Genomic DNA, 26,378 nt, shown 5'->3' on the forward strand with positions numbered 1-26,378 from the left:
GGTCTACTTCGATTTTTCGACTTTTTGACTTTTCGATTTTTCGATGTTTCAGTTTAAAATTTTTTTTTGATGTTTCAATTCTTCGATATTTCGGTTTTTCGATTTTTTGGCTTTTCGGCATTCCAATCTTTGGATTTTTCAGTTTTCGATTTCCCAATGTTTCAGTTCAGTTATCGAATTTTTCAATTTCCCGATTTTTCATTTTTTCCCAAGGTTTCAATTTTTAGATCTCTCATTTCTCGATTGACTGAATTTTTGATTTTCCCATTTCCCGATTTCTCGACTTTTCAATGTTTCGATTTTTCGGTTTTTTAATTCTGCAATTTTTGATTTTTCAGTTTTGGGAATTTTCAATTTTTTTTCCAATTTTCAAATTTCCGATATTTCAGTTTTGGTATTTTTCCATATTTCTATTCTTTAATTTTTCAAATGTTTCGATGTTTCAATTTTTAAACTTTTAGAATTTTCGTGTTCTCAATCTTTTGATTTTTCAGTTTTTTGATTTTCGATTTTTCAATCTCTCGAGTTTCCGACTTTCGGTTTGATATTTTCCGGTTTTCCAATTTTTCGATTTTTAATTTTTTTTATTTTTCGATTTTTCAATTTTTCGGTTGATCGATTTTTTGATTTTCCCATTTTTCGATTTCTCGACTTTTCAATGTCTCGATTTACAACTTTTTCAAATATTTTTGGATTTTTAAAATTTTTCGTTTTTTCAATATTTCGATTTTTCAATTTGTCGATTTTTACATTTTACATTTTTCAATTTTTAAAGTTATAGATTTTTCGATTCCTCGATTTTTCAGTTCTTCGATATTTCTGTTCATCAATTTTTCGAATTTTCAGATTTTAGATTTTTCAATTTTTTGATTTCTGATTTATATTTTTCGACTCTTCGGTTTTAGATTTTTAGGATTTTCAAATTTTAGAGTTTAAAAATGTTTTATTTTCAATTTTTCGACTTTTCAGTTTATCGATTTTCCAATTTTTCGATTTCTCGATGTATCGAGATTTCGATGTTTCGATCTTTTAAGATTCGATTTATTGATTTTTGGATGCTTGACTTCCCGATTTTTCGATCTTTGGATTTTTCGATTTTTCAATAGTACGATTTTTAAATTTTGAATTTTCGGTTTTTCGATTTTGAAATTTTAGATTTTTGAGTTTCTCGATTTCACGATTTTTCAATTTTCCGATATTTTACTTTTACGGTTTTTTAAATTTTTGATTTTTCGATTTTTGTTTTCTTTGATATCTGTATTTTTAGTTTTTAAATTTTTTGTTTTTTATTTTTCTATTTTTTTATCGATTCATTTTTCGATTTTTTAAGTTTTTCATTTTTCGATTTTTTGATGTTTCGATTTATTGACATCTCGGTTTATAGATTTGTAAATTTCAAGTTTCCGAATTCTCAATTTTACCACATTTCAAATTCGGTAAATTTTTCAATTTCCCGATTTTTCATTTTTCGATTTCTCAATTTTCCGATGTTTTAAGTTTCACAATTGTTCAATTTTTCGATTTCCCAATTACTCGATTTATTAATTTTTAATGTTTCGAGTTTTCAGTTTTTCAGTTCTTCAATTTTCGATTCTTCAATACATAAGTATTTCGATTCTTCATTTTTTCAAATTATTCGACTATGTATTTTTTATAATTTTTCGATTTTTTCAGTTTTCGTATTTTTAGATGTTTGGAATTTTCGATTTCTCAATTTCACGATTTATTGATTTTTGATTTTCCCAATTCTCGATTTCTCAACCTTCCATATTTCGATTTTCCAGTTTTTCAATGCTTCAATTTTCTATTCTTTAATTTCGGGATTTTTCTTACATTTTTCAGATTTTCGATATTTCAGTTTTGCCGTTTTCAATATTTCGATTCTTCAATTTTTCAAAATTTTCGACTTTTCAATTCGATTTCTCGATTTTTTGACTTCCGATTTTTAATTTGTAGATTTTTGAATTTTTCGATTTGTAGATATTTCGATTCACCGATTTTTCTTCGAATTTTAAAACTTATTTTTCAGTTTTTTGATTGTTCAATTGTTCGATTTTTTTGAAATTTGTCATTATTCGATTTTACGATGTTTTGATGTTTCGATTTCTTCACATCTCCTCGATTTATCGATTTTTAAATTTCATGTTTTCGAATTCTCAATTTTTCCACATTTCAACTTCGGGAATTTTTTTATTTTTAGATTTTTCAATTTTTCGATATTTTAATTCTTCAGTTTTTGATGTTTCGATTGCTCGATCTCTCTTTTTTCAGATTCCCATTTGTCAATTTCCCGATTTTTCATTTTTCGACTTCTCAATTTTCCAATGTTTCAGTTTTACGATTTTTCAATTTTTCGACTCTTCGATCTTTCGATTTTTCCATTTTTCTATTTTTGACGTTCCTAAAGTTTCAATTTCTTGATTTTCGATTTTTCAATTTGACTTGTACTTCACAAGCAAGGGAAGTTCTGTCGAAATAAACTTTTGATCTATCTCTACCTAAATCGATCTGTTTTTTAAGTGAACGTCAAATTGACACAGAATTTTTTCATGATTTTTTTTATTCTTCAGTTTTTTGATTGCTCAATTTTTCGATTTTTAAAAATTTTTGATTTTTGATTTTACGATTTTTTCACGTTTCGATTTCTTGACATCTCGGTTTATCGACTTTTCGAGATTTTGATTTTTTACATTTTTCGGTATTTTTATATTTATAAATTTTTGGATTTCTTAATATTTCTGAAGTTCCTAAAGTTTCAATTTTTCGATTTACCACTTTTTCAAATCTTTTTGGATTTTTTCAATTTTTCGTTTTTTCAATATTTCGATTTTCCAATTTTTCAAATTTTTCGACTTCGGTTTTCCGATTTCTCGATTTTTTCCTTTTTCGAGTTTTCAATTTTTCGATATTTTAATTTTTCAATTTTTAAACTTATAGATTTTTCTATTTCCTAATTTTTCGATTTTTCAGTTCTTCGATATTTCTGTTTATCAATTTTTCGAATTTTCAGGGTTTAGATTTTTCGATTTGTTGATTTCCGATTTCTCAATGTATACATTTTTCGACTCTTCGATTTTAGATTTTTCGGATTTTCAATTTTCGACTTTAAAAATGATTTTTTTTTCAATTTTTTGATTTTTTAATTTTTCGACTTTTCATATTTTCAATTTTCCAATTTTTCCATTTCTCGATTTATCGAGATTTCCATGTTTGGATCTTTTAATTATTCGATTGATTTTTTTAAAATTAAAATTTCTCAATTTTTATTTTTCAATTTTTCGATTTTTCGCTTTTGGCCTATTTCGATTTAAATTCTTTGATTTTTGAATTCTAGGTTTTTGAGTTTTTCGATTTCCCGATTTTTCAATGTTTCGATATTTTAATTTTTCAATTTTTTAAATTCTTGATTTTACGATTTTTGTTTTCTTGGACACTCTATTTTCAGAATTTTTAAATTTTTTATTTTACAGTTTTTTCATTGTTTAATTTTTCGATTTTTTAAATTTTTCATTTTTCGATTTCTTGATATCTCGGTTTATCGATTTCTCAATTTTCCCATATTTCAATTTCTGAATTTTTCAGCTTTTCGATTCTTTGATGTTTCGATTGTTTGATCATTCTTCTTTCAGATTTTGATTTTTCAATTTCCTGATTTTTCGATTTCTCAATTTCTGGATTTATTAATTTTTTATTTTCCTATTTCTCGATTCCTCGACTATTCAATGTTTCGAGTTTTCAGTTTTTCAGTCCTTCAATTTTTCTTCCACTTTTCAATTTTTCGGTATTTTAGTTTTGGCATTTTTCAATATTTCGATTCTTCAACTTTTCAAATTTTTCGACTTTTCTATGTTTTTTAACTTTTAGATCTTTCGATTTCCCGATTTTTCGACTTTTCAGTGCTTCGATATTTCTATTTTTCAATTTTTCGACATTTTAAATTTTAGATTTTTCAGTTTTATAATTTTCGATATCCCAATCTTTATATTTTTCGACTTCTTGGTTTTACGTTTTTCGGTTTTTCAATTTTCAAGATTTCTTATTTTTCGGCTTTTGATTTTTTTGGTTTCTTTTAGTTTCTAACTTCTCGATTTTCCGATTTTGGCCTAACTCGATTTTTCGACTTCTTGACATTTCGATTTTTCGATCATTTGTTGTTTCGATTTCTTAATATTTCAGATTAAACATTTTTGGATGTTTCGAGTTTTCGATTTCTCGGTTTTTCAATTTTTTGGCTTTTCGGCTTTTCAATCTTTCGATTTTTCAATTTTTGGATTTCCCAATGTTTCAGTTTAGTTATCGAATTTTTCAATTTCTGGATTTTACAGTTTTTCATTTCTATAATTTTACTATTTTTTGAATTTTCGATGTTGGATTTCTCGGTTTTTCGATTTTTCGACTTTTCGATTTTTTTAATTGTAGATTTTGGATTTTTCTGTTCTTCGATATCTTTATTCTTCGAATTTCAAAAATTTTTGATTTTTCAGTATTTTGACTGTGCAATTTTTGGATTTTTAAAATTTTTAATTTTTCGAATTTACGATTTTTTCATGTTTCGATTTCTTGACATCTCGGTTTATCGATTTTTAAATTTCGGGAATTTTTCAATTCCTGGATTTATCAATTTTTCGATTTTTTGATGTTTTGATCGTTTGATCTTTCTTGTTTTGAGTTTCCTATTTTTCAATTTCCCGATTTTTCATTTTTTGATTTCTTAATTTTCTGATGTTTCAGTTTTACGATTTTTCCATTTTTCAATTTCTCAATGTCTCGATTTATTAACTTTTTTCAGTTTTTCAATCCTTTAATTTTCGATTCTTCAATTTTTCAATTTTAGATTTTCTATTTTTTGTTATTTTAATTTATCAATTTTTAAACTTTTAGATTTTTCGATTTCCCGATTTTTCAACTTTTCAGTTCTTCGACATTTCCATTTTTCAATTTTTCGACTTTTTAAATTTTAGATTTTCCAGTTTTTGATTTTCGATATCTCAAACTTTAGATTTTTAGACTTCTAGGTTTTTCGGTTTTTCAATTTTTAAATTTTTAAATTTTTTCATTTTTCGATTTTTTAATTTTTCGGCTTTTAAAATTTTCAATATTTTAGTTTCTAACTTCATGATTTTCCGATTTTCGCCTAATTCGATTTTTCGACTTCTTGACTTTTCGATTTCTCGATCATTTGTTGTTTCCATTTCTCGATGTTTCAGTTCAGTCATCGAATTTGTCAATTTCTCGATTTCACAGTTTTTCGTTTCTATAATTTTACGATTTTTCAATCTTTCGATTTTTCGACTTTTCGATTTTTGAATTTTTCGATTTTTTGATGTTTCGATTTCTCGTTTTTTCAAATTTTTGATATTTTAATTTTTCAATTTTTTAAATTTTAGATTTTGGATTTTTCTGTTCTTCGATATCTCTATTCTTCGATTTTCAAAAATGTTTGGTGTTTCAGTTTTTTAATTGTGTAATTTTTGAATTTTTTAAATTTCAATTTCGGGAATTTTTCAATTCCTGGATTTAACAATTTTTCGATTTTTTGATATTTCGATTGTTTGATCTCTCTTATTTTCAGTTTTCTATTTTTCAATTTCCCGATTTTTCAATTTTTTTTTTAATTTTCCGATGTTTCAGTTTTACGATTTTCAATTTTTCAATTTCTCAATATCTCGATTTATTATTTTTTTTAATTTTTCCATTTCTCGATTTCTCGACTTTTCAATGTTGCGAGTTTTCAGTTTTTCAATTCTTCAATTTTCGATTCATCAATTTTTCAATTTTAGATTTTCTTTTTTTTTTGTTATTTTAATTTATCAATTTTTAAACTTTTAGATATTTCGATTTCCCGATTTTTCAACTTTTCAGTTCTTCGACATTTCCATTTTTCAATTTTTCGACTTTTTAAATTTTAGATTTTCCAGTTTATGATTGTCGATATCTCAAACTTTAGATTTTTAGACTTCTAGGTTTTTCGGTTTTTCAATTTTTAAATTTTTAATTTTTTTATTTTTCGATTTTTTAATTTTTCGGCTTTTAAAATTTTCAATTTTTTAGTTTCTAACTTCATGATTTTCCGATTTTCGCCTAATTCGATTTTTCGACTTCTTGACTTTTCGATTTCTCCATCATTTGTTGTTTCCATTTCTCGATGTTTCAGTTCAGTCATCGAATTTGTCAATTTCTCGATTTTACAGTTTTTCGTTTCTATAATTTTACGATTTTTCAATCTTTCGATTTTTCGACTTTTCGATTTTTGAATTTTTCGATATTTTGATGTTTCGATTTCTCGTTTTTTCAAATTTTTGATATTTTAATTTTTCAATTTTTTAAATTTTAGATTTTGGATTTTTCTGTTCTTCGATATCTCTATTCTTCGATTTTCAAAAATGTTTGGTTTTTCAGTTTTTTAATTGTGTAATTTTTGAATTTTTTAAATTTCAATTTCGGGAATTTTTCAATTCCTGGATTTAACAATTTTTCGATTTTTTGATATTTCGATTGTTTGATCTTTCTTATTTTCAGTTTTCTATTTTTCAATTTCTCGATTTTTCAATTTTTGATTTCTTAATTTTCCAATGTTTCAGTTTTACGATTTTCAATTTTTCAATTTCTCAATATCTCGATTTATAATTTTTTTTAATTTTTCCATTTCTCGATTTCTCGACTTTTCAATGTTGCGAGTTTTCAGTTTTTCAATTCTTCAATTTACGATTCATCAATTTTTCAATTTTAGATTTTCTTTTTTTTTGTTATTTTAATTTATCAATTTTTAAACTTTTAGATTTTTCGATTTCCCGATTTTTCAATTTTTCAGTTCTTCGACATTTCCATTTTTCAATTTTTCGACTTTTAAAATTTTAGATTTTTAGTTTTTTGATTTTCGATATCTCAGTCTTTAGATTTTTCGACTTCTTGGTTTCAGGTTTTTCGGTTTTTCAATTTTTCAATTTTAAATTTTTTTTATTTTTCGATTTTTTAATCTTTCGCCTTTTTTAAATTTTTTAGTTTCTAACTTCTCGATTTTCCGATTTTCGCCTAATTCGATTTTTCGACTTCCTGACTTTTCAATTTCTCCATCATTTGTTGTTTCCATTTCTCGATGTTTCAGTTCAGTCATCGAATTTGTCAATTTCTCGATTTTACAGTTTTTCAATTTTAAAATTTTACGATTTAAAAAATCTTGGATGTTCGATTTCTCGGTTTTTCGATTTATATTTATATTTTAATTTTTCATTTTTTTAAATTTCATTTATTTATGAAAATAAAAGGTCCGGTGTGAAATAAACTTGTGCAAATAAAAATATTACGTGAGGTTAAAAGTGCAGAGCATGGAAATTTACGTTCAATTAAAATTATACAACAAAGAAAACTACTGAGGTTAAAATAGTAAGATAGAGAAATATTGTATGAGATGAAAATTTCAAAGCTAACAAATTTACATGAGACTAATATTTGTCACACTATCAACGATTTAAACAAAGAATTTATATTATGTAAAATTATGTCTTGATTCAAGTGGTTGGTTACATAAAACAATTTGATTTGACGGTTTATAGCGTGAACTGCTTACCCTAAACAAAACACATGATAAACAAACACAAAAATATCCATTCAGCGTTGCGAGGAATAAGCTTCTTGGTGGTGTAAATTTTAGCGTTGCGAGGAAATGCCTCGGTGATGTAATTTTTGGCGTTGCGAGGAAATGCCTCGGTGATGTAATGATGATAACGATGATAACTGCCTAAGGGAAGAAATTATCTTAACCCCCTCGACAGTTCACGACATTATGAATTTTGTTAATTTAACTGCGGGTAATGAACTATTAGCAATTTTGTGTGAAGAATTAAGAAGAACACTTAAGTATTAGCATCCAGAAACCTCATTCGTAACTTGTAAACAAAGTGTGTTATCCTGGCTAAGTGAATTTCATGAAATCTCCTAATAAATGTATGTCTAAGCAAATCTAATGTCTGTTAAATTGTGTTAGAACCAGTTAACGATTAAAATCCTAACCTGATCGGTGAATTTACAAACAATAAAACAAATTTACAGCATGTGAAGCGTCGGTCGAAAATTAGATTATTAAATAAATTTTGCTTCATTTTTATGTATAAATATGTGTACATACAGAAACGTTCAACAAAAAACCCCAACGTGGAAACCGAATATTTTTTGGTTGCAACTTTTACCGCAACGTGTGTATAAACTCAAAACTCTTAAAACAGAATCAGGAAGGTGTTTAAAGTTCGCAAACTTAAGTTTTTGCACGTGTCGTCGAAACTGGGTAAGATATCTCAGTTTCCTTGGTGGATTATCGATCAGCTTAAAATCAACTTTCACCCACTTCGAACATTTTACAGTTCGTAAGATGACAAGACATAGTGATAATGAGGAAACAATGCCTTGCTTCGTTTACTCAGCACTTTCTGTTGGCTTTGTTGAAAATTATGTCAAGATTTGATTTTGCTGTGTTTCTAGCTATATGTCAACCGACATCGAAAAATAGAACGATGATTGATTACATCAGCTGAAAGTAAATAAGTTTTTGCTTCAAAAGCTTTCATTGTATATAGATTTAACTGATTTTCTGGCCATCCTGTTCTTGAAACCAAGCCCATTTGGCAAAAGTATGATGTTCTCAAAATCAATACTCGTATTATTTATTGCCCTCTGAAATTAAAGAAATATTCTGTATTCTGTTTGAAGAAGTCTTGCACCTCAAAACTTAAGTAGACGTAAACGGGAAGCCTACATTTTCGTATTCTCCGACGTGTGTAACGTTCCCAGAACACGAAATCGTCTCTCCAGCAAATCCCCCCAATCCAAATAAACGCACGCGAATCCGCCAAATCCGATCAATCTTTTCCGGCGAAAAATGCCGTCCCGTGATATTCTGTGACATTTTTCCGATCAGCCGCCCCCGTCCCTTCGATATTTTTCCGTAAATCCCCGTATAATGCGCAACTATCGATCCCCTCCCCCGTTCATTCATATTCAATCAATTACAATTACGGCCCTCATCCGTTCTCGGGCGAATCCGCCCCCGGCCCGTATGCAACCCGCCTTTCCCGCACTATCGATTGTCCCCGCTCCCGGCGGCGGCGGCGGCGGCAGCACGCAACCATTCATCTGGCCTAAATCCAAACAGTGCGCGCAGTGATAACCACAATGACAAAAGACAAGCTCGCGGCTCTCCAGGCCGCCCAGGACGACTCCGAGCCCGAGGACGTCTACGACCTGCCCGACAATGACCCGATGGAGGCCTTCTTCGGCGAGATCCAGGCCATCCGCGAGATGCTCAGCCGCATCGAGGAGTGCGTCAAGGAGGTGAAGGAGCTGCACAGCACCCTGCTGACGGCGCCCCAGAGCGACGCCAAGGACAAGCAGCGCCTGGAGGACCTCCAGGCCGAGATCAAGCAGAATGCCAATCGGGCGCGAAGCAAGCTCAAGCAGATCGAGCCCGAGGACGAAGTGGACACCTCCTCGGCGGAGACGCGGATGCGGATGACGCAGCACATGACGCTGTCGAAGAAGATGGTGGAGATCATGACGGAGTACAATAGGGCGCAGGTGGAGAGTCACTGCAAGTAGGGAGTTGCGGGGGCGTTACGCGGCCTGTGCCGGAGTAACGGCCCCCGTAACTCGTTAAGTTGCTAGTAGGTCGAGGAATGCCTGATGCGAACTAGTACGAAAGCCTGGTTACTTTTTGCATTACTTTCACACGGCCGGAAGTAGATAATTAGGTCAGGGCACGCCGACTTCGACGAGGAATGCGTTGGCTTCTTTCTTTCTTGCTTTCTTTTTGAGATTGTTTTACTCGCTTACGATTTTTTTCTTTTGTTTCTAAGAGGGTTCGATGAGGTAGTGCTTAGATAAAGGTTCTATAGGGTATGGATGGATGAATTGATGCGAAACTTGGCTCGGAAAATGCATGCGCCAAAACCATGTGCGTGCTGAAGGTTAAATGAATTCTATTTCGTCAACTGCTCGACGACTGTATCGCAAATCCTGGATTTATCCATACGCTTGCTGGCCAAGCTCTCTAAAACCTTTGAACCGCAAACACGAATAGTTCACTAGCTGGATGGTTACAGTGGTTGTGAAAATGACCCGAATTTCACTAATCATTAATCAGAAATGTGGGGTTACGGACGCAACAGAAAGCGAATATCGTTTCAAGAAAAGTTCAAATTTGCATGGAAATCTCTAGTAGTGCATTTTTACTTTTCCGTTTTTGCCTTTTCTAAAACTATTCACGTCACAAGTATAACCACAAATCGACAAATCAAACATTAAGGTTCAGATTTTCAGAAATGTGTCAAGGCTGAACAAAAAACTAGTGTACCAATGGCGTATTGAACACTACTAAATTTTCCGCCTCACTACTTCGTTTCAGAAGTGTCAAAACACTTAAAACGATCCTTCTTTGTCCTTTAACACTTGCCTTGAAAATAACCGCTTCGAATTCACAAATTTTATTTTGCTTTGCTCGCAATTTTGGCTTCTAAATTTTTTAAATCAATACTTCGCACATTTTTACAGTTTCGACTTTTTAATAAACTATCACGATGCCGTTATTATAAAGAACTTCAGCTATGTTGATCTTCTACAAACCCAGAATTCGCTGTTCATCTCAGAACAAGTACTCCACAACTACATTGAACTTTACATATGTGGCTGGTAATGATAGTCACAAACTAAAATACACTTTGAACATATACAAGGTCGCTGGAATGTGTGGAAACTGTTAAATATCTTGAGAACCAACTGTACAAATCAATTGAAATTACGTAAGTTACTACTTGAGCAAAACTTCGTCTTTTGTCATTAATAATTCTATGCGCTCAGTTTCACTTAGATGCACAATTTTTGCAAGAAACACCTTACATGTCAAATTAAAATTATTTTCAAAGGTAACTATGTCAGCTTTCCTTTTTATTTATTCTTGATTATCGTTTTATTTAACTCTTTCCTACAGAGTCTTTCATAAGCAAGCAATAGCCCCGCCCACCCACCCCCTCTTCATTCCTATAATTATTATATAGGTATGTTGCTCAGTCATTTACTAGTATCAACTATATTTTAAGAAATACTAGCTCCGCCCACTTGCTCTCTACTTGATTAGAGGGTATGTAATTTGCCACAATCAGTCTTATCTTAGCAATTATTAGCCCCGCCCACCTGCGCTGTTCTCATTCTAACGATTTTATTTCTGTTGAATGTAAGATCCACCTTCCATTGTGACCAGATGAAATGTATCACTGAAATGGAGACGGGGTGGGTGGGCGTCTTTTAGGCGGTTGAACAAAGAATAAGAAGCCTTAATCGTAAAATTTTTGAACATACTCTGCACTATTTTACCAACTTTCATGTATCCAGCGTAAATACTCCTAATACCGTTCCAAATCTTACAGTCATCAGCGGTGTGGAGTACCACAATGGTCGTTGCTCGGACCGCTTCTCTTTAATATATATAAACAACATCACAAAGAAAGTGACATCCAAGTGTGTAGGCAAACGATTTCATTTTTTTTTTTGAAATTAAAAATGTTATTTCGAAAAATTACAACGCAATCATCAAAAAACCTTTGAATGGTCTTAAAAAAATGACTTCATAATTTACGTTAGAAAATATTTTGCAGTGTCCCAGATCTTAAAACAGAGTCCAATTAATTTTGACTACAAGATCCTGAATGGCATCGTAGACGGATCCGAACACATGCGAAATTTAGGTGTTACATTTGATACAAAGTTAACTTTCACTCTTCATAATCTTTTTTCCTTTTGTTTGAGTTGTATGTTTAACTTATACTCCTATAATTTACTAGTATTTTTTAGTAACTCTGTAAATGAGCTATATTTGTTGAGTTACATACAATAATAATAATAATAATATGGGCGAATGGAGTTTAAAAAAGTAACCGCCACATCTGTACAAATCATTATTGAAAAAAATGGATAGGAGTATTTAAATTTATCATGGGTGGATTTTAAATGGGAAGTGGTGTTTTTTTATCAACCTGACTTAGTGAGAAATTGAATAAACAAGACGAAACCTCGGAATGAAATATATAAAAATTATCTTCTATTTATCTTCTGACTAGGTATTTCAATTTTGGGACTTTAAATTACTTCGACTTTTAAATTTTTCGATTTTTTGACTTTTCGTGTTTTTGATTTTTACACTTCCATTTCTCAATTTTTCAATTTTTCGACTTCTCGATCTTTTGATGTTTCAATTGGCGATTTTTCAATTTTTCGATTTCGATTTCTCGATATTTCGTTTTCTCGATAATTAATCTCCTCAATTTTTCGATTTTTTAAATTTTCAATTTTTGGCGTTTCTGGATTTTTGGATCTTTGGATATTTCAGTTTCTGGATTAATCGATTTTTTAACTTTTCAACATTTAGATTTTTCGTCTTTCCGATTTCTCGATTTCTTAATTTTTCGATTTCACCAATTTTCAATGTTTAAGTTTTGGGATTTTTCAATATGTATTTCGATTTTTAAATTTTTAGATTCTTCGACTTTGTTTTTTTGTTTTTTTACATTTTTCGATTTTTCAATTTGTTGGTTTTTCGATTCGTTGATGTTTTGATTTTTAGATTTTGTAAATTTTCAATTTTTCGTTTTTCTAAATTTTAGTTTTTTCATTTTTTTGTTTCAATTTGTCAATCTTTCGAATTTTTGCCTTCTCGTTCCTAGCTTTTTCGATTTTTCAATTTTTAAGAATTAATTTTCAGTTTTTCGATATTTCGATTTTTCAATTTTCGATTTAACGGTTTTCTTTCGATTTTTCACCTTATCGTCTTTGGATGGTTCGGTTTTTCAATTTTTCGGAATTCATTTTTCAGTTTTTCGATGTTTGAGTTTTTACTTTTTCGGTTTATCGTTTTTTATTTTAATTTCAAATTTTTCAACTTTGAATTTTCCTATTCTTCGATGTTTAGCCACTTCCATTTCTGAATTTTTCGATTTTTCGACTTCTCGATATTTTGATATTTCATTTGATATTTCAATTTCGGTACTTTCCAATTTTTAGATTTCGATTTCTCGATTTCTCGGTTTTTTGATAATTCTTTTCAATTTTTCGATTTTCCAATTTTTCAACGTTTCAGTTTTAGGATTTGTGTATTTAAATTTAATTTTTCGATTTTTCAATTTTTGGCGTTTCGAGATTTTTGGATTTTCGATTTCTCAATTTCTGGATTAATCAATTTTTAAATATGTATTTCGACTTTCCGATTTCTCGACTTCTCAATTTTTCGGTATCTCAAATTGTCAGTGTGTAAGTTTTGGGATGTTTCAATCTGTATTTCGATTTTTAAATTTTTCTATTTTTCGACTTTGTTTTTTTCATTTTTCGATTCGTTGATGTTTTGATTCTTCGATTTTGTAAATTTTCAATTTTTAAGAATTAATTTTTCAATTTTTCGATATTTCGATTAATCAATTTCCGGTTTAGTACCAGTTTTCTTTCGATTTTTCGCCTTCTCGTATTCAGATTTTTCCGTTTTTCAATTTTTAAGAATTAATTTTTTAGTTTTTCGAAGTTTCGATTTTTCACTTTTTCGAAGTTTCGATTTTTCACTTTTCCGGTTTATTGGTGTTTTTAAGTTCCAATTTTTAAATTTGAATTTTCCCATTTTTCGATGTTTAGCCACTTCCTTTCCTCGATTTTTTGATTTTTCGACTTCTCGATCTTTTGGTGTTTCGATTTCGCGATTTTTCAATTTTTCGATTTCGATTCTCGGTATCTCGTTTTCTTGGTTTTTCGATAATTCATCTCTTCGATTTTTCGATTTTCCAATTTTTCAAAGCTTCAATTTTGGAACATCTGTATTTAAATTTTTCGATTTTTTCAATTTTTCAATTATTGGCGTTTCTAGATTTTTGGATTTTTTGATTTTTCAATTTCTGGATTAATCGATTTTTTAACTTTTCGACTTTTAGATTTTTCGCCTTTCCGATTTCTCGATTTCTCAATTTTTCGATTTCACAAATTTTCAATGTTTAAGTTTTGGGATTTTTCAATATGTATTTTCATTTTTAAATTTTTAGATTCGTTGATGTTTTGATTCTTAGATTTTGTAAATTTTAAATTTTTCGAATTTTTAAATTTTAGTTTTTTCATTTTTTTGTTGTTTCGATTTCTTAATATTTCGAATTTTTGCCTTCTCGTTTCTAGCTTTTTCGATTTAACGGTTTTCTTTAGATTTTTCGCCTTCTCGTCTCTAGATCGTCCGGTTTTTCAATTTTTCAGAATTAATTTTTCAGTTTTTCGATGTTTCATTTTTACTTTTTCGATTTATCGTTTTTTTTTAATTCCAAATTTTTCAATTTTTCGACGATCTCAATATTTTGATATTTCAATTTCGGGATTTTCCAAATTTTCGATTTCGATTTCTCGGTTTTGTGTTAATTCATCTTTTCAATTTTTCGATTTTCCAATTTTTCAACGTTTCAGTTTTAGGATTTGGGTATTTAAATTTTTCGATTTCTCAATTTTTCGGTATCTCAAATTTTCAGTGTTTAAGTTTTGGGATTTTGCATCTGTATTTCGATTTTTAAATTTTTCAACTTTGTTTTTTTGATTTTTCAATTTTGTAAATTTTCAATTTTTCGAATTTTAAATTTTAGTTTTTTCATTTTTTTTGTTGTTTAGATTTCTCAATCGTTCGAAATTTTGCCATCCCGTTTTTAGCTTCGACTTTTCAATTTTTAAGAACTAATTTCTCAATTTTTCGATATTTCAATTTATTAGTTTCCTATTTAGTAACAGTTTTCCTTGGATTTTTCTCCTTCTCGTTTTTAGATTTTTCCGTTTTTCTATTTTTAAGAATTAATTTTTTAGTTTTTCGTTGTTTCGATTTTTCACTTTTTCGGGTGATTGGTGTTTTTTCAGTTCCGATTTTTTAAATTTGAATTTTCCCATTTTTCGATGTTTAGCCACTTCCTTTCCTCAATTTTTCGAATTTTCGACAGCTCGATCTTTTGATGTTTCGATTTCCCGATTTTTCAATTTTTCGATTTCGACTTCTCGATTTCTCGGTTTTTCGATCATTTAACTTTTCGATTTTTCAAAATTTTGTGACATTTTGACTCTTACATTTTTAGATTTTTCAATTTTTTGATTTTTTGATTCGTTGATGTTTTGATTTTTCGATTTTGTAAATTTTTAATTTTTCGAATTTTAAATTTTAGTTTTTTCATTTTTTTGATGTTTCGATTTCTCAATCTTTCGAATTATTGCCATCCCGTTTTTAGCTTTTTCGATTTTTCAATTTTTAAGGATTCATTGTTCAATTTTTCGATATTTCGATTTATCCATTTCCGATTTAGTAACAAGTTTTCTTTCGATTTTTCGCCTTCTCGTTTTTCGATTTTTCCGTTTTTCGATTTTTAAGAATTAATTTCTTAGTTTTTCGATGTTGTTCGATAGTTTTAGGATTTGAATATTTAAATTTTTCAATTTTTAGCGTTTCTAGATTTTTGGATTTTCCGATTTTTCAATTTCTCGATTAATCGATTTTTAAATATTTCGACTTTTCTATTTCTCGATTTCTCAATTTTTCAATATCTCAAGTTTTCAGTGTTTAAGTTTTGGGATTCTTCAATCTGCATTTCGATTTTTAAATTGTTCGATTTTTGGATTTTCTTTTTTTGATTTTTCGATTCGTTGATGTTTTGATTTTTCAATTTAGTAAATTTTCAATTTTTCCAATTTTAAATTTTAGTTTTTTAATTTTTTTGTTGTTTCGATTTTTCAATCTTTCGAATTATTGCCATCACGTTTTTAGCTTTTCCGATTTTTCAATTTTTAAGAATTCATTGTTCAATTTTTCGATACTTCGATTTATTAATTTCCTATTTAGTAACAGTTTTCCTTCGATTTTTCGCCTTCTCGTTTTTAGATTTTTCCGTTTTTCGATTTTTAAGAATTAATTTTTTAGTTTTTTGTTTTTTAGATTTTTCACTTTTTCGGTTCCGATTTTTTAAATTTGAATTTTCCCATTTTTCGAATTTTCGACAGCTCGATCTTTTGATGATTCGATTTCCCGATTTTTCAATTTTTCGATTTCGATTTCTCGATTTTTAGATTTTCCAATTTTTCAACGTTTCAGTTTTGGGATTTGTGTATTTAAATTTTTCGATTTTTTAATTATTCAATTTTTCGCGATTCTAGATTTTTCGATTTCTCAAATTCTCGACTTATCGATTTTTCAAAATTTTGTGACTTTTTGACTCTTACATTTTTCGATTTTTCAATTTTTTGATTTTTTGATTCGTTGATGTTTTGATTTTTCGATTTTGTAAATTTTGAATTTTTCGAATTTTGAATTTTAGTTTTTTCATTTTTTTGTTGTTTCGATTCCTCAATCTTTCGAATTTTTGCCATCCCGTTCTTAGCTTTTTCGATTTTTCAATTTTTAAGAATTAATTTCTCAATTTTTCGATATTTCGATTTATCAATTTCCGATTTAGTAACAGTTTTCTTTCGATTTTTCGCCTTCTCGTTTTTAGATTTTTCCGTTTTTCAATTCTGAATTTTCTCATTTTTCGATGTTTAGCCATTTCTATTTCTCAATTTTTCGATTTTTCGACTTCTCGATCTTTTGATATTTCAATTTCGGGATTTTCCAATTTTTCGATTTCGATTTCTCGGTTTTTTGATAATTCGTCTTTTCAATTTTTCGATTTTCCAATTTTTCAACGTTTCAGTTTTAGGATTTGAGTATTTAAATTTTTCGATTTCTCAATTTTTCGATATCTCAAATTTTCAGTGTTTATGTTTTGCGATTTTTCATCTGTATTTCGTTTTTTAAATTTTTCGACTTTGTTTTTTTGATTTTTAAGAATTAATTTTTCAATTTTTTGATATTTCGATTTTTCAATTATCGATTTAGTAAGTTTTCTTTCGATTTTTCGCCTTCTCGTTTTTAGATTTTTCCGTTTTTCAATTTTTAAGAATAATTTTTTAGTTTTTCGATGTTTCGATTTTTCACTTTTTCGGTTTATTGGTGTTTTTTAAGTTCCAATTTTTTAAATTTGAATTTTCCCATTTTTCGATGTTTAGCCACTTCCTTTCCTCAATTTTTCGATTTCGATTTCTGGATTTCTTGGTTTTTCACTTTTCGATTTTTCGATTTTCCAATATTTTAATGTTTCAGTTTTGGGATTTGTATATTTAAATTTTTCGATTTTTCAATTTTTCAATTTTTCGAGGTTCTAGATTTTTCGATTTCTCAATTTCTCGACTAATTGTTTTTCCAAAATTTTGAGACTTTTTGACTCTTACATTTTTCGATTTTTCAATTTTTTGATTTCTGGATTCATTGATGTTTTGATTTTTCAATTTTGTAAACTTTTAAATTTTAGATTTTTAATTTTTTTGTTGTTTCGATTTCTCAGTCGTTCGATTTTTTGCTGTCTCAATTTTAGATTTTTCGATTTTGCGGAATAAATTTTTCAGTTTGTCGATTTTTCAATTTTTCGATTTATCGGGTTTTTTAAGGTTAATTTTTTAATTTCTCGATTTTTCAATTTTTCTGTTAAAGTTTTGGGATTTTTCAAGATTTCCATATTTAAATTTTTAGATTTTTCGACTTTTTTTTATACAAAACACAAGAGGCCCCGAAGGAATCATCCAAGTTTAGAAATTGTTTTAAATTTTGTTAATGTACCTTACACCAAATGCTTAAGTAATTCAAGTATAAAAACTTACAATTTCAAGAAAGCAATTTTTTAATTAATGTCCTATGTTAATCTAAAAATAGTCTTCGAGTAGGCGAACTGACAATTCCTTGTAAAACCTCTGCTTTATATCTTCGTCTGTCGCGGCTGAAGCACAAACAACCAAATCAGACAGCGTCTAAGATTTATAGAAACCTCGGTAATGATTGGTTACGTGAGTGTGAAGGAAAACTTATCTTGAACGGAGCTGTCAGAGACGTCACCGGTGTCAAGTTCCATATAAATATAATATAAAGCTCTTGTTAGGAAATCAGACTTGTTAAGTACAAAAGAATTCTTTGTCTAAGTGAAGCTTTAAAGTGTGCACTGTCGTGATAAATAACTTAGAAACGACTGCGTTGGAGACGCCTGTTTAAGGGTGGAAGAAAAAACGTTGCCGGAAAGTAGACACAATTTGGATAAGATTTGAGATATTCAAAGTTTAGATTGCCGGGAAGTCATATTCCCGCGGAGCAGTTTATCAGTTTATTGCGGAAATTGACAAATTTAAATTAACGTCATTTATGTACCAGGTCAAACTGAATTGATTGATGGCATGACAAAAAATTCACATCGTGTTACTCTATGCGCTAGAAAAACAGCTGTTCTTAGTTTTTCGACTATGTAGAGTTGAAGGAGTGCTTGTTTACCTCCTAGCATGAAAGTTTTGATTAATTTCCGCATCACTTTCGTAGATATTTGGGTCAAAGCACACCGTGTTTGGGTTTCTTCTTTCTATTTTGAGAGTTTGCAAGTTTTTAGTTGCGAAGTCTTTCGAAAAGAGAGTGGTGTGGAAAACACATGCGCGGCAAACATGTGCGTGCTGAAGGCTAAATAATTTTATTTTATCAAGGGATCTTGTTAGATATTTTCGCAAGACCAGGGTCGTGGCGGCCATTAGGCACTAAAGATAGAGTGGTTAGAGCTTGTAAAGTTGTAAGCTTTCAAGTGGTAACACTTTTATAGTTTATTATAGAATTTGTGAGAGAAAGTTTGAATAAAATTGGCACTAATGTTGGATAACCATCAATGATGTTTTAATTACGTAGTATTTACGGACTAGTTAGTAGGAATAGGGTATTTGGATAGAGTAACCCTAACCACAATTGTATTTCCTTGCTAGAAATGTATGAAAATTAGATAACCCGTCCTGTGAAAATCGATAAAATAATACGCTATTCATTTTATGACGGAAGCACAAGAAACGTAGCAACCAAAGCCATATTTTTGAATAATCATTTACTGTTCTTTAGTAGACAGTGTAATCAGCTCTTTGATTTAATATAATATGAAGAATGGGTCATCATCACGTAATTTTAAAAAATATAGGAGTATTTACTACAGTGTCCTCCCCCTAAATTTGTAGGTGGACTCGTCGATATGCTTCTACGTATACTGCGACATTTTATTGGTCTGTTCTCAAAGTATCTAAAAGTGGATCTAAATTTCCAAGTATTTGTCCAATCAAAAAACGAAACGAGAATGTTGCATTATCATATTATAAATTACTTATAAACCCCTACAGCTTTTTCCCAAATGTGCTCAAGAAGAGGTGATATACGATAATTTCTATTTTCATCACTTTTTTAGTAATAATAATAAAGATCATAAATCGTCGGTTTGCCGCTTTGGTGTGACGATCGATGACTCGTCGCCTGTCACCAAAGATATTGGTAAGAATAGATATAGCATGCTATACACCCAGTATGCTGTGTGCAGACTACACATAAACGCTTTTTGGTCATAAACATTCATAACCTAATTTCATTAAATATGAGAAAATGTTTTAGCCCAACATTTTCACCATTTCTTTCTGTAAATCGTCGTAAGGTGGCTGTCGGAGGACGTGTTGCGACGTTTCGTTCATTATTCATAAACTTCCCCAGGTGATGTCAGTTTAAAGCTCTAAAGGAAGTTTGTGAATAGCACCTCAATTCCGGTACGGACAAATATTATTTTTAGACAAAACACAATGAACCAGCCAAAATACAACCATACTCCAGAGACACCGGAGATGACTGAGGGTAATTTAGAATTGAATTTCACAGCTTATAGAACACGAAAAAGTACTCATATTTTTAACCTTAGGTTGTAGATTTTTCGGAAAAAATCAAAATTTTACGAGAAAGATTTATAATTTAATTTAGGAACTACGAAATCGGTTGCTTTGAAACTGCACACGGTTTACGCTTATCGTGAACATGGTAAGCCACTAATCAAAAAGCATCTATCCATCCCCTCCAAAAACGTGATGACGTAATTTCAAACTTTTGTTAAATACTTAAATCTCCTTAGAAGGTTATGGTGTCATCTTCCTTTATTTACGGTTTAATAATATCAATTGGAATGTTTAAAAATATATTATACGCTAAGGTCGTGAAGACAATCATTATAGACCGAAGACAGATTAGAGCATGAGACGCGAAACGTCGAGGGTTATAAGCGTGAGGTCTATAATTGTGGATTTTTTTTTATTGAAAAGTATTTTGGGAGACTTTGGTGTCCTATTTTTGGAAAATTTTGACCTGACCTGCTTTTGAGTTAATTTTGGAATCTCGTTCTGTTCTCAAAATTTAAAATAATTTTGAGGTTGTTATTCCTGTTTGAAAAGAATTAGAAAATGACTTTTAGTGACTTTTCTTATAATAATTTAATTCAAATTCTTCTTCAAATTTCGGGCAAATTTTGACATTTTCGAAACTTAACTAAAAACATTTTCTTGTGGATTTTGAGCTCAAGAATTCACTTCGGGCCTCGTTTCTTCGATAACTGCAACCGTTTTTCCGGAATCGACCGTTGAAATATCGAAATTTTTAGAAATTTTCAAAAATTCGCATTTCGTACCGTTTTTTTCGAAACTGTTGCTCCGTGACCATCAACACGCTATTTTTTTGGAATTAGCATGTCGAGATTTACGTCCCTGAATTTTTTCATAATTTTTAGACCACTTTTTTAAAAATGAAATTTTTTCAATGGTCCCCCCTTCAAATTTTGACAGTTTCGAAACTTAACTAAATACATTTTCTTGTAGATTTTGAGCTCTAGAATTCACTTCCGGTCTCGTTTCTTTGATAACTGCAACCGTTTTTCCAGAATCGACCGTTGAAATATCGAAATTTTTAGAAAATTTCAAAAATTCGCATTTCGTACCGTTTTTTTCGAAAATGTTGCTCCGTGACCACCAACACGCTATATTTTTGGAATCAGCATGTCGAGATCTACGTCCTTGAATTTTTTCATAAGTTTTAGACAACTTTTTAAAATTGAAATTTTTTCAATGGTACGTACCCCCTTCCTCAAATTTCGGACAAATTTTGACATTTTCGAAATTTGACTAAACACATTTTCTTGTAGATTTCGAGCTCTAGAACTCATTTCCGGCCTCGGTCCTTTGATGACTGCAACCGTTTTTCCGGAATCGACCGTTGAAATATCGAAATTTTTAGAAATTTTCCAAAATTCGCATTTCGTACCGATTTTTTCGAAAATATTGCTCCGTGACCATCAACACGCTATATTTTTGAAACCCGCATGTCGAGATCTACGTCCCTTAATTTTTTCATAATTTTAGACCACTTTTTTTAAAAATGAAATTTTTTTCTTCAAATTATGGCCAAATTTTGACATTTTCGAAACTTAACTAAATCCATTTTCTTGTAGATTTCGAGCTCTAGAACTCATTTTCGGCCTCGATCCTTTAATGACTGCAACCGTTTTTCCAGAATCCACCGTTGAAATATCGAAATTTTTAGAAATTTTCAAAAATTCGCAGTTCGTACCGATTCTTTCGAAAATATTGCTCCGTGACCATCAACATGCTATATTTTTGGAATCAGCATGTTGAGATCTACGACCCTGAATTTTTTCACAATTATAAGACCACTTTTTTAAAAATGAAATTTTTTCAATGGTCCACCCTTCTTCAAATTTCGGTCAAATTTTGACATTTTCGAAACTTAACTAAAAACATTTTCTTGTGGATTTTGAGCTCAAGAATTTACTTCGGGCCTCGTTTCTTCGATAACTGCAACCGATTTTCCGGAATCGACCCTTGAAATATCGAAATTTTTAAAAATTTTCAAAAATTCGTATTACATACCGTTTTTTTCGAAAATGTTGCTCCGTGACCATCAACACGCTATATTTTTGGAATCAGCATGTTGAGATCTACGTCCCTGAATGTTTTCATAATTTTAGACCACTTTTTTTAAAAATGAAATTTTTTCAATGGTCCCACCTTCTTCAAATTTCGGCCAAATTTTGACATTTTCGAAACTTGACTAAATACATTTCCTTGTAGATTTCGAGCTCTAGAACTCACTTCCGGCCTCGATCCTTTGATGACTGCAACCGTTTTTCCGAAAGCGACCGTTGAAATATCGAAATTTTTAGAAATTTTCAAAAATTCGCATTACATACCGTTTTTTTCGAAAATGTTGCTCCGTGACCATCAACACGCTATATTTTCGGAATCAGCATGTCGAGATCTACGTCCATGAATTTTTTCACAATTTTAAGACCACTTTTTTAAAAGTGAAATTTTTTCAATAGTCCCCCCTTTTTCAAATTTCGGCTAAATTTTGACATTTTCGAAACTTAACTAAATACATTTTTTGTATATTTCAAGCTCTAGAATTCACTTCCGGCCTCGTTTCTTTGATGACTGCAACCGTTTTTCCGGAATCGACCATTGAAACATCGAAATTTTTAGAAATATTCAAAAATTCGAATTTCATACCGATTTTTTCGAAAATATTGCTCCGTGACCATCGACATGCTATATTTTTGGAATCAGCATGTCGAGATTTGCGTCTCTGAATTTTTTCACAATTTTAAGACCACTTTTTTAAAAGTGAAATTTTTTCAATGGTTCTTCAAATTTCGGCTAAATTTTGACATTTTCGAAACTTAACTAAATACATTTTCTTGTAGATTTTGAGCTCTAGAATTCACTTCCAGTCTCGTTTCTTTGATAACTGCAACCCTTTTTCCAGAATCGAACCGTTGAAATATCGAAATTTTTAGAAATTTTCAAAAATTCGCATTTCGTACCGATTTTTTCGAAAATATTGCTCCGTGACCATCAACATGCCATATTTCTGGAATCAGAATGTCGAGTTCTAGTCCCTAAATTGTTTCACAATTTTAGACCACTTTTTTTAAAAATGAAATTTTTTCAATGGTCCCCCCTTCTTCAAATTTCGGCCAAATTTTAACATTTTCGAAATTTGACTAGATACATTTCCTTGTAGATTTAGAGCTCTAGAACTCATTTCCGGCCTTGATCCTTTGATGACTGCAACTGTTTTTCCGGAATCGACCGTTGAAATATCGAAATTTTTAGAAATTTTCAAAAATTCGCATTTAGTACCGTTTTTTTCGAAAACATTGCTCCGTGACCATCAACACGCTATATTTTTGGAATCAGCATGTTGAGATCTACGTCCCTGAATTTTTTCATAATTTTAGACCACTTTTTTTAAAATGAAATTTTTTCAAATTTCGGCCAAATTTTGACATTTTCGAAACTTGACTAAATACATTTCCTTGTAGATTTCGAGCTCTAGAACTCATTTCTGGCCTCGATCCTTTGATGACTGCAACCGTTTTTCCGGAATCGACCGTTGAAATATCGAAACTTTTAGAAGTTTTTAAAAATTCGCATTTCGTACCGATTTTTTATTTCAATTCATAATTCAATTAATTCGTAATTAATTGGGTAATTTTTGCAAGTAGTGCATGCAAGTTCGGGTGGGCGGAGCTAGTGTTTGCTAAGACATAGCTGACATTGCCAAATGGCATACCTTCGCAAAAAAAGGGTGGGTGGGCGGGGCAAATACTTGCCAAGATAAGGCTAATTTTGCCAAAAGATATACGCTGTACCCTTTATTTTCTTAGGAGGTATGTTATCTGCCAAAATCAGTTTTATCTTAGCAAGCACTAGCCCCGCCCACCCACCCTCTCTTTTCTTAGAGGGTATGTCATTGCCAAAAAGTTTTATCTTACTGATGACTAACAAATTTTCGGATAATTTTTTAAATATTGGAAATTACTATTTTGCTATGCATTATCCAGTGTGTTTGTAGATGTTGCAGGAATTTTGAATATCTTTGGATTTTTCTTTTGTTGTTTATTATGGTGATGTTTAAGAAACTTGTTGTTGGCATTAATCTTAGCTTGTTCATAAACACATTTGTAATTATCAGAGAGCTTTAATGCAATGTTTTATATATAGTGCGTTTACCGAATAGATGGAGTCATCGCGTGTCTCCAAAGTGAGCATCCAAGATTACACGATAACATTCTCAACAAATTCTCATGTCCATATTTATATCACTTAATAACTTTTACAGCTCCATCTGTTCGATAAACGGGGTGTAGTTTATACGCGTCATGTATTAGTTGAAGTGTTTGGTCCATTTTTTCTCAAGTTCGACTTATACCACTTATATCACATCTTCTTTTTCTGCAAGTGTAGTAATGCCAAAAGTAATTAACTTTCTGCTTCATAAGCGCATGTTTAACTTAATAACTGCTTCCAGTAACCACCCCAACGTTCTAGGTGGATTACAGCGACCGCTGTAAGGCCCGGCTGAAGCGCCAGCTGGAAATCGCCGGCAAGCAGACGACCACCGAAGAGATCGACGAGATGCTGGAAAAGGGGGAAGTTTCCGTCTTCACCAACGACATCATGACGGACACCCGACAAGCCAAGCAGCAACTAGCCGACATCGAAGCCAGACACGCCGACCTGATAAAGCTCGAGAAGTCCATCAAGGAGTTGCACGACATGTTCCTGGACATGGCCGTGCTGGTGGAAGGCCAGGGAGAACTGATGGATCGAATCGAGTATCAAGTCGGATTGACACGGGATCGCGTCGACGACGCCACCAGGGACCTGAAGCAAGCCTCAGAGTATCAAGCGAAGGCTCGAAAGAAGAAGATCATGATTATATTGTGCCTTACGATAACTGGTATTATTGTGATCAGTATTATAGCAGCAAAGTTCTCTTAAACTGCCGAAGTGACAAAATGAGTGGTGAGGTCGAGATGTTGGTTTTGAGGGTGATGGAAGGGGGTTGGGGGCGGACGGGGAGGAGCTGCAGCGAACTGCTTGACGTGTTCAGGGTCGTAGCACCAGAGGGTCCGCTGTGGGTTCTCCCTGTTGTACTCGGTTGCTTTATTGTCGGCGAAATGGCTCGGGGGTGGGTCAAGGGACGAACGAATCAGCGCGTTACGAACACCATACAAGTTTCAATTCCGTCGAACAAATCACTTGGCTAAAGCTTATGAGAGAGGTTCGGGATCTTACGGTTTCCGGGCGGGATCATCGACGAAAAACTAGAGCTCGTTTCCATCATTCTGGACTACATCTTCAGTCACTTGAGGTTACGACGTCGAATCAAACGAAAGCACGTCGAGAAGACATCTTCCATTTAAGAAACGTCAATGTGACACCTAGTACCTTGTAACTTAACCTCACACAATTAGATTAGTCGCGTCAACATAATGCTGACGTCATCACTTATCTTGTCTATCACGATAGATAGATAGACTTTACTATGCGAAAAATCCTTCCTCAAGTACTTAGGTAGCGTAGTTAGCTAAAGTTTTCCATTTTTTCGTATAGAAAAGTCGATTTCACGCAATGTACCACGTTTTACGCACTTACGCCAATTACGAAGGTTGCCGCATGTTTTTCGAAGCAGTTGTTATTATGAATTCGTATTGATGCGCGTTTTGCTTGATAATCTCGTATTTTAATACGTATTTTTTAAAATACGATCTTGTAAAAACTCGTTATTTGAATATTATGTAATGACAATAACGGATAGTGAGTGCCAATTAACTGCCATGACAATGAAATTTTATAACGGAGGTTGGCATCACTCCTGTCATCACGTTGACAGTTTTACTGTCAATTTACCTATTAAGTTTTAGTGGCATTTAGCTCAAATACATAACATGTAAAACATGTCAAATAACATATATCTTGTTTCGGACCTGAGGGAGACGTTTATCGTGTGCAACTGATTCAAAGCAATGCGACGGGTGGGAAAAGGGCAGTTGCGCTACGTAAATTCTCGCAAGGGTTTGTTGCGGTATTTAGATATGTTTTAACGCTGCATTTAATCAACTTGTTAGAATATTTTAGAAATTTACTAACGTTTTGTATACCATTGTTAAAATTTTTGAAAAATAAAAAAGAAATTCATATCATTCGATTTTCGTTTTTTTCTTGTCCTCATTCACGATTTCATATCAGGTGAAAAAAATTGTATATTATTAGCCAAGGTTGCAAAGCTAAGCATTCTAGACCGAGCGCAAATTACGCGTTTCGGGTTCTAATTTGCGCTCGGTCTAGAAGTGGCTTTACAACCGTGGTTAAGGGGAAACGCTAGACGAGCGGCAAACTTAGATCATATAATAAATAGATACAATACTCAAACTGAAAGCTGTGACTAGACATGAAGCTATCTGTTGTGGTTTTCTACGTCAAGGGCAGTAGTATAATGCTATCCTTGTGTGATCACCACATCTTCATCTTTGTTATATGCATTTCATCTGTATATGTCTATTTCACTTCCATCCTTGTACCGCACCAGCGCAACAAATCGCTTTTGACAGATGTTTCTTCTAACCTCT

At 31.3% G+C, this 26,378-nt stretch overlaps 1 protein-coding gene across 1 annotated transcript; it reads left to right on the top strand.

Annotated features, from left to right (window-relative positions):
- The first annotated feature begins 9,114 nt into the window (after positions 1 to 9,114).
- LOC135123393 (syntaxin-1A-like) lies at positions 9,115 to 25,899 on the top strand. Its single transcript, XM_064047999.1, has 2 exons — positions 9,115 to 9,567; positions 24,295 to 25,899. Exons 1-2 carry the CDS (start codon positions 9,166 to 9,168, stop codon positions 24,745 to 24,747), a joined length of 855 nt encoding a protein of 284 aa, XP_063904069.1. The 5' UTR covers positions 9,115 to 9,165; the 3' UTR covers positions 24,748 to 25,899.
- The last annotated feature ends 479 nt before the right edge of the window (positions 25,900 to 26,378 follow it).

Source organism: Zophobas morio, unplaced genomic scaffold (assembly GCF_036711695.1).
Source record: "Zophobas morio isolate AGI-343-1 ecotype UQ-CSIRO unplaced genomic scaffold, CSIRO_AGI_Zmor_V1 ptg000006l, whole genome shotgun sequence".
Lineage (NCBI taxonomy): Eukaryota > Metazoa > Arthropoda > Insecta > Coleoptera > Tenebrionidae > Zophobas > Zophobas morio.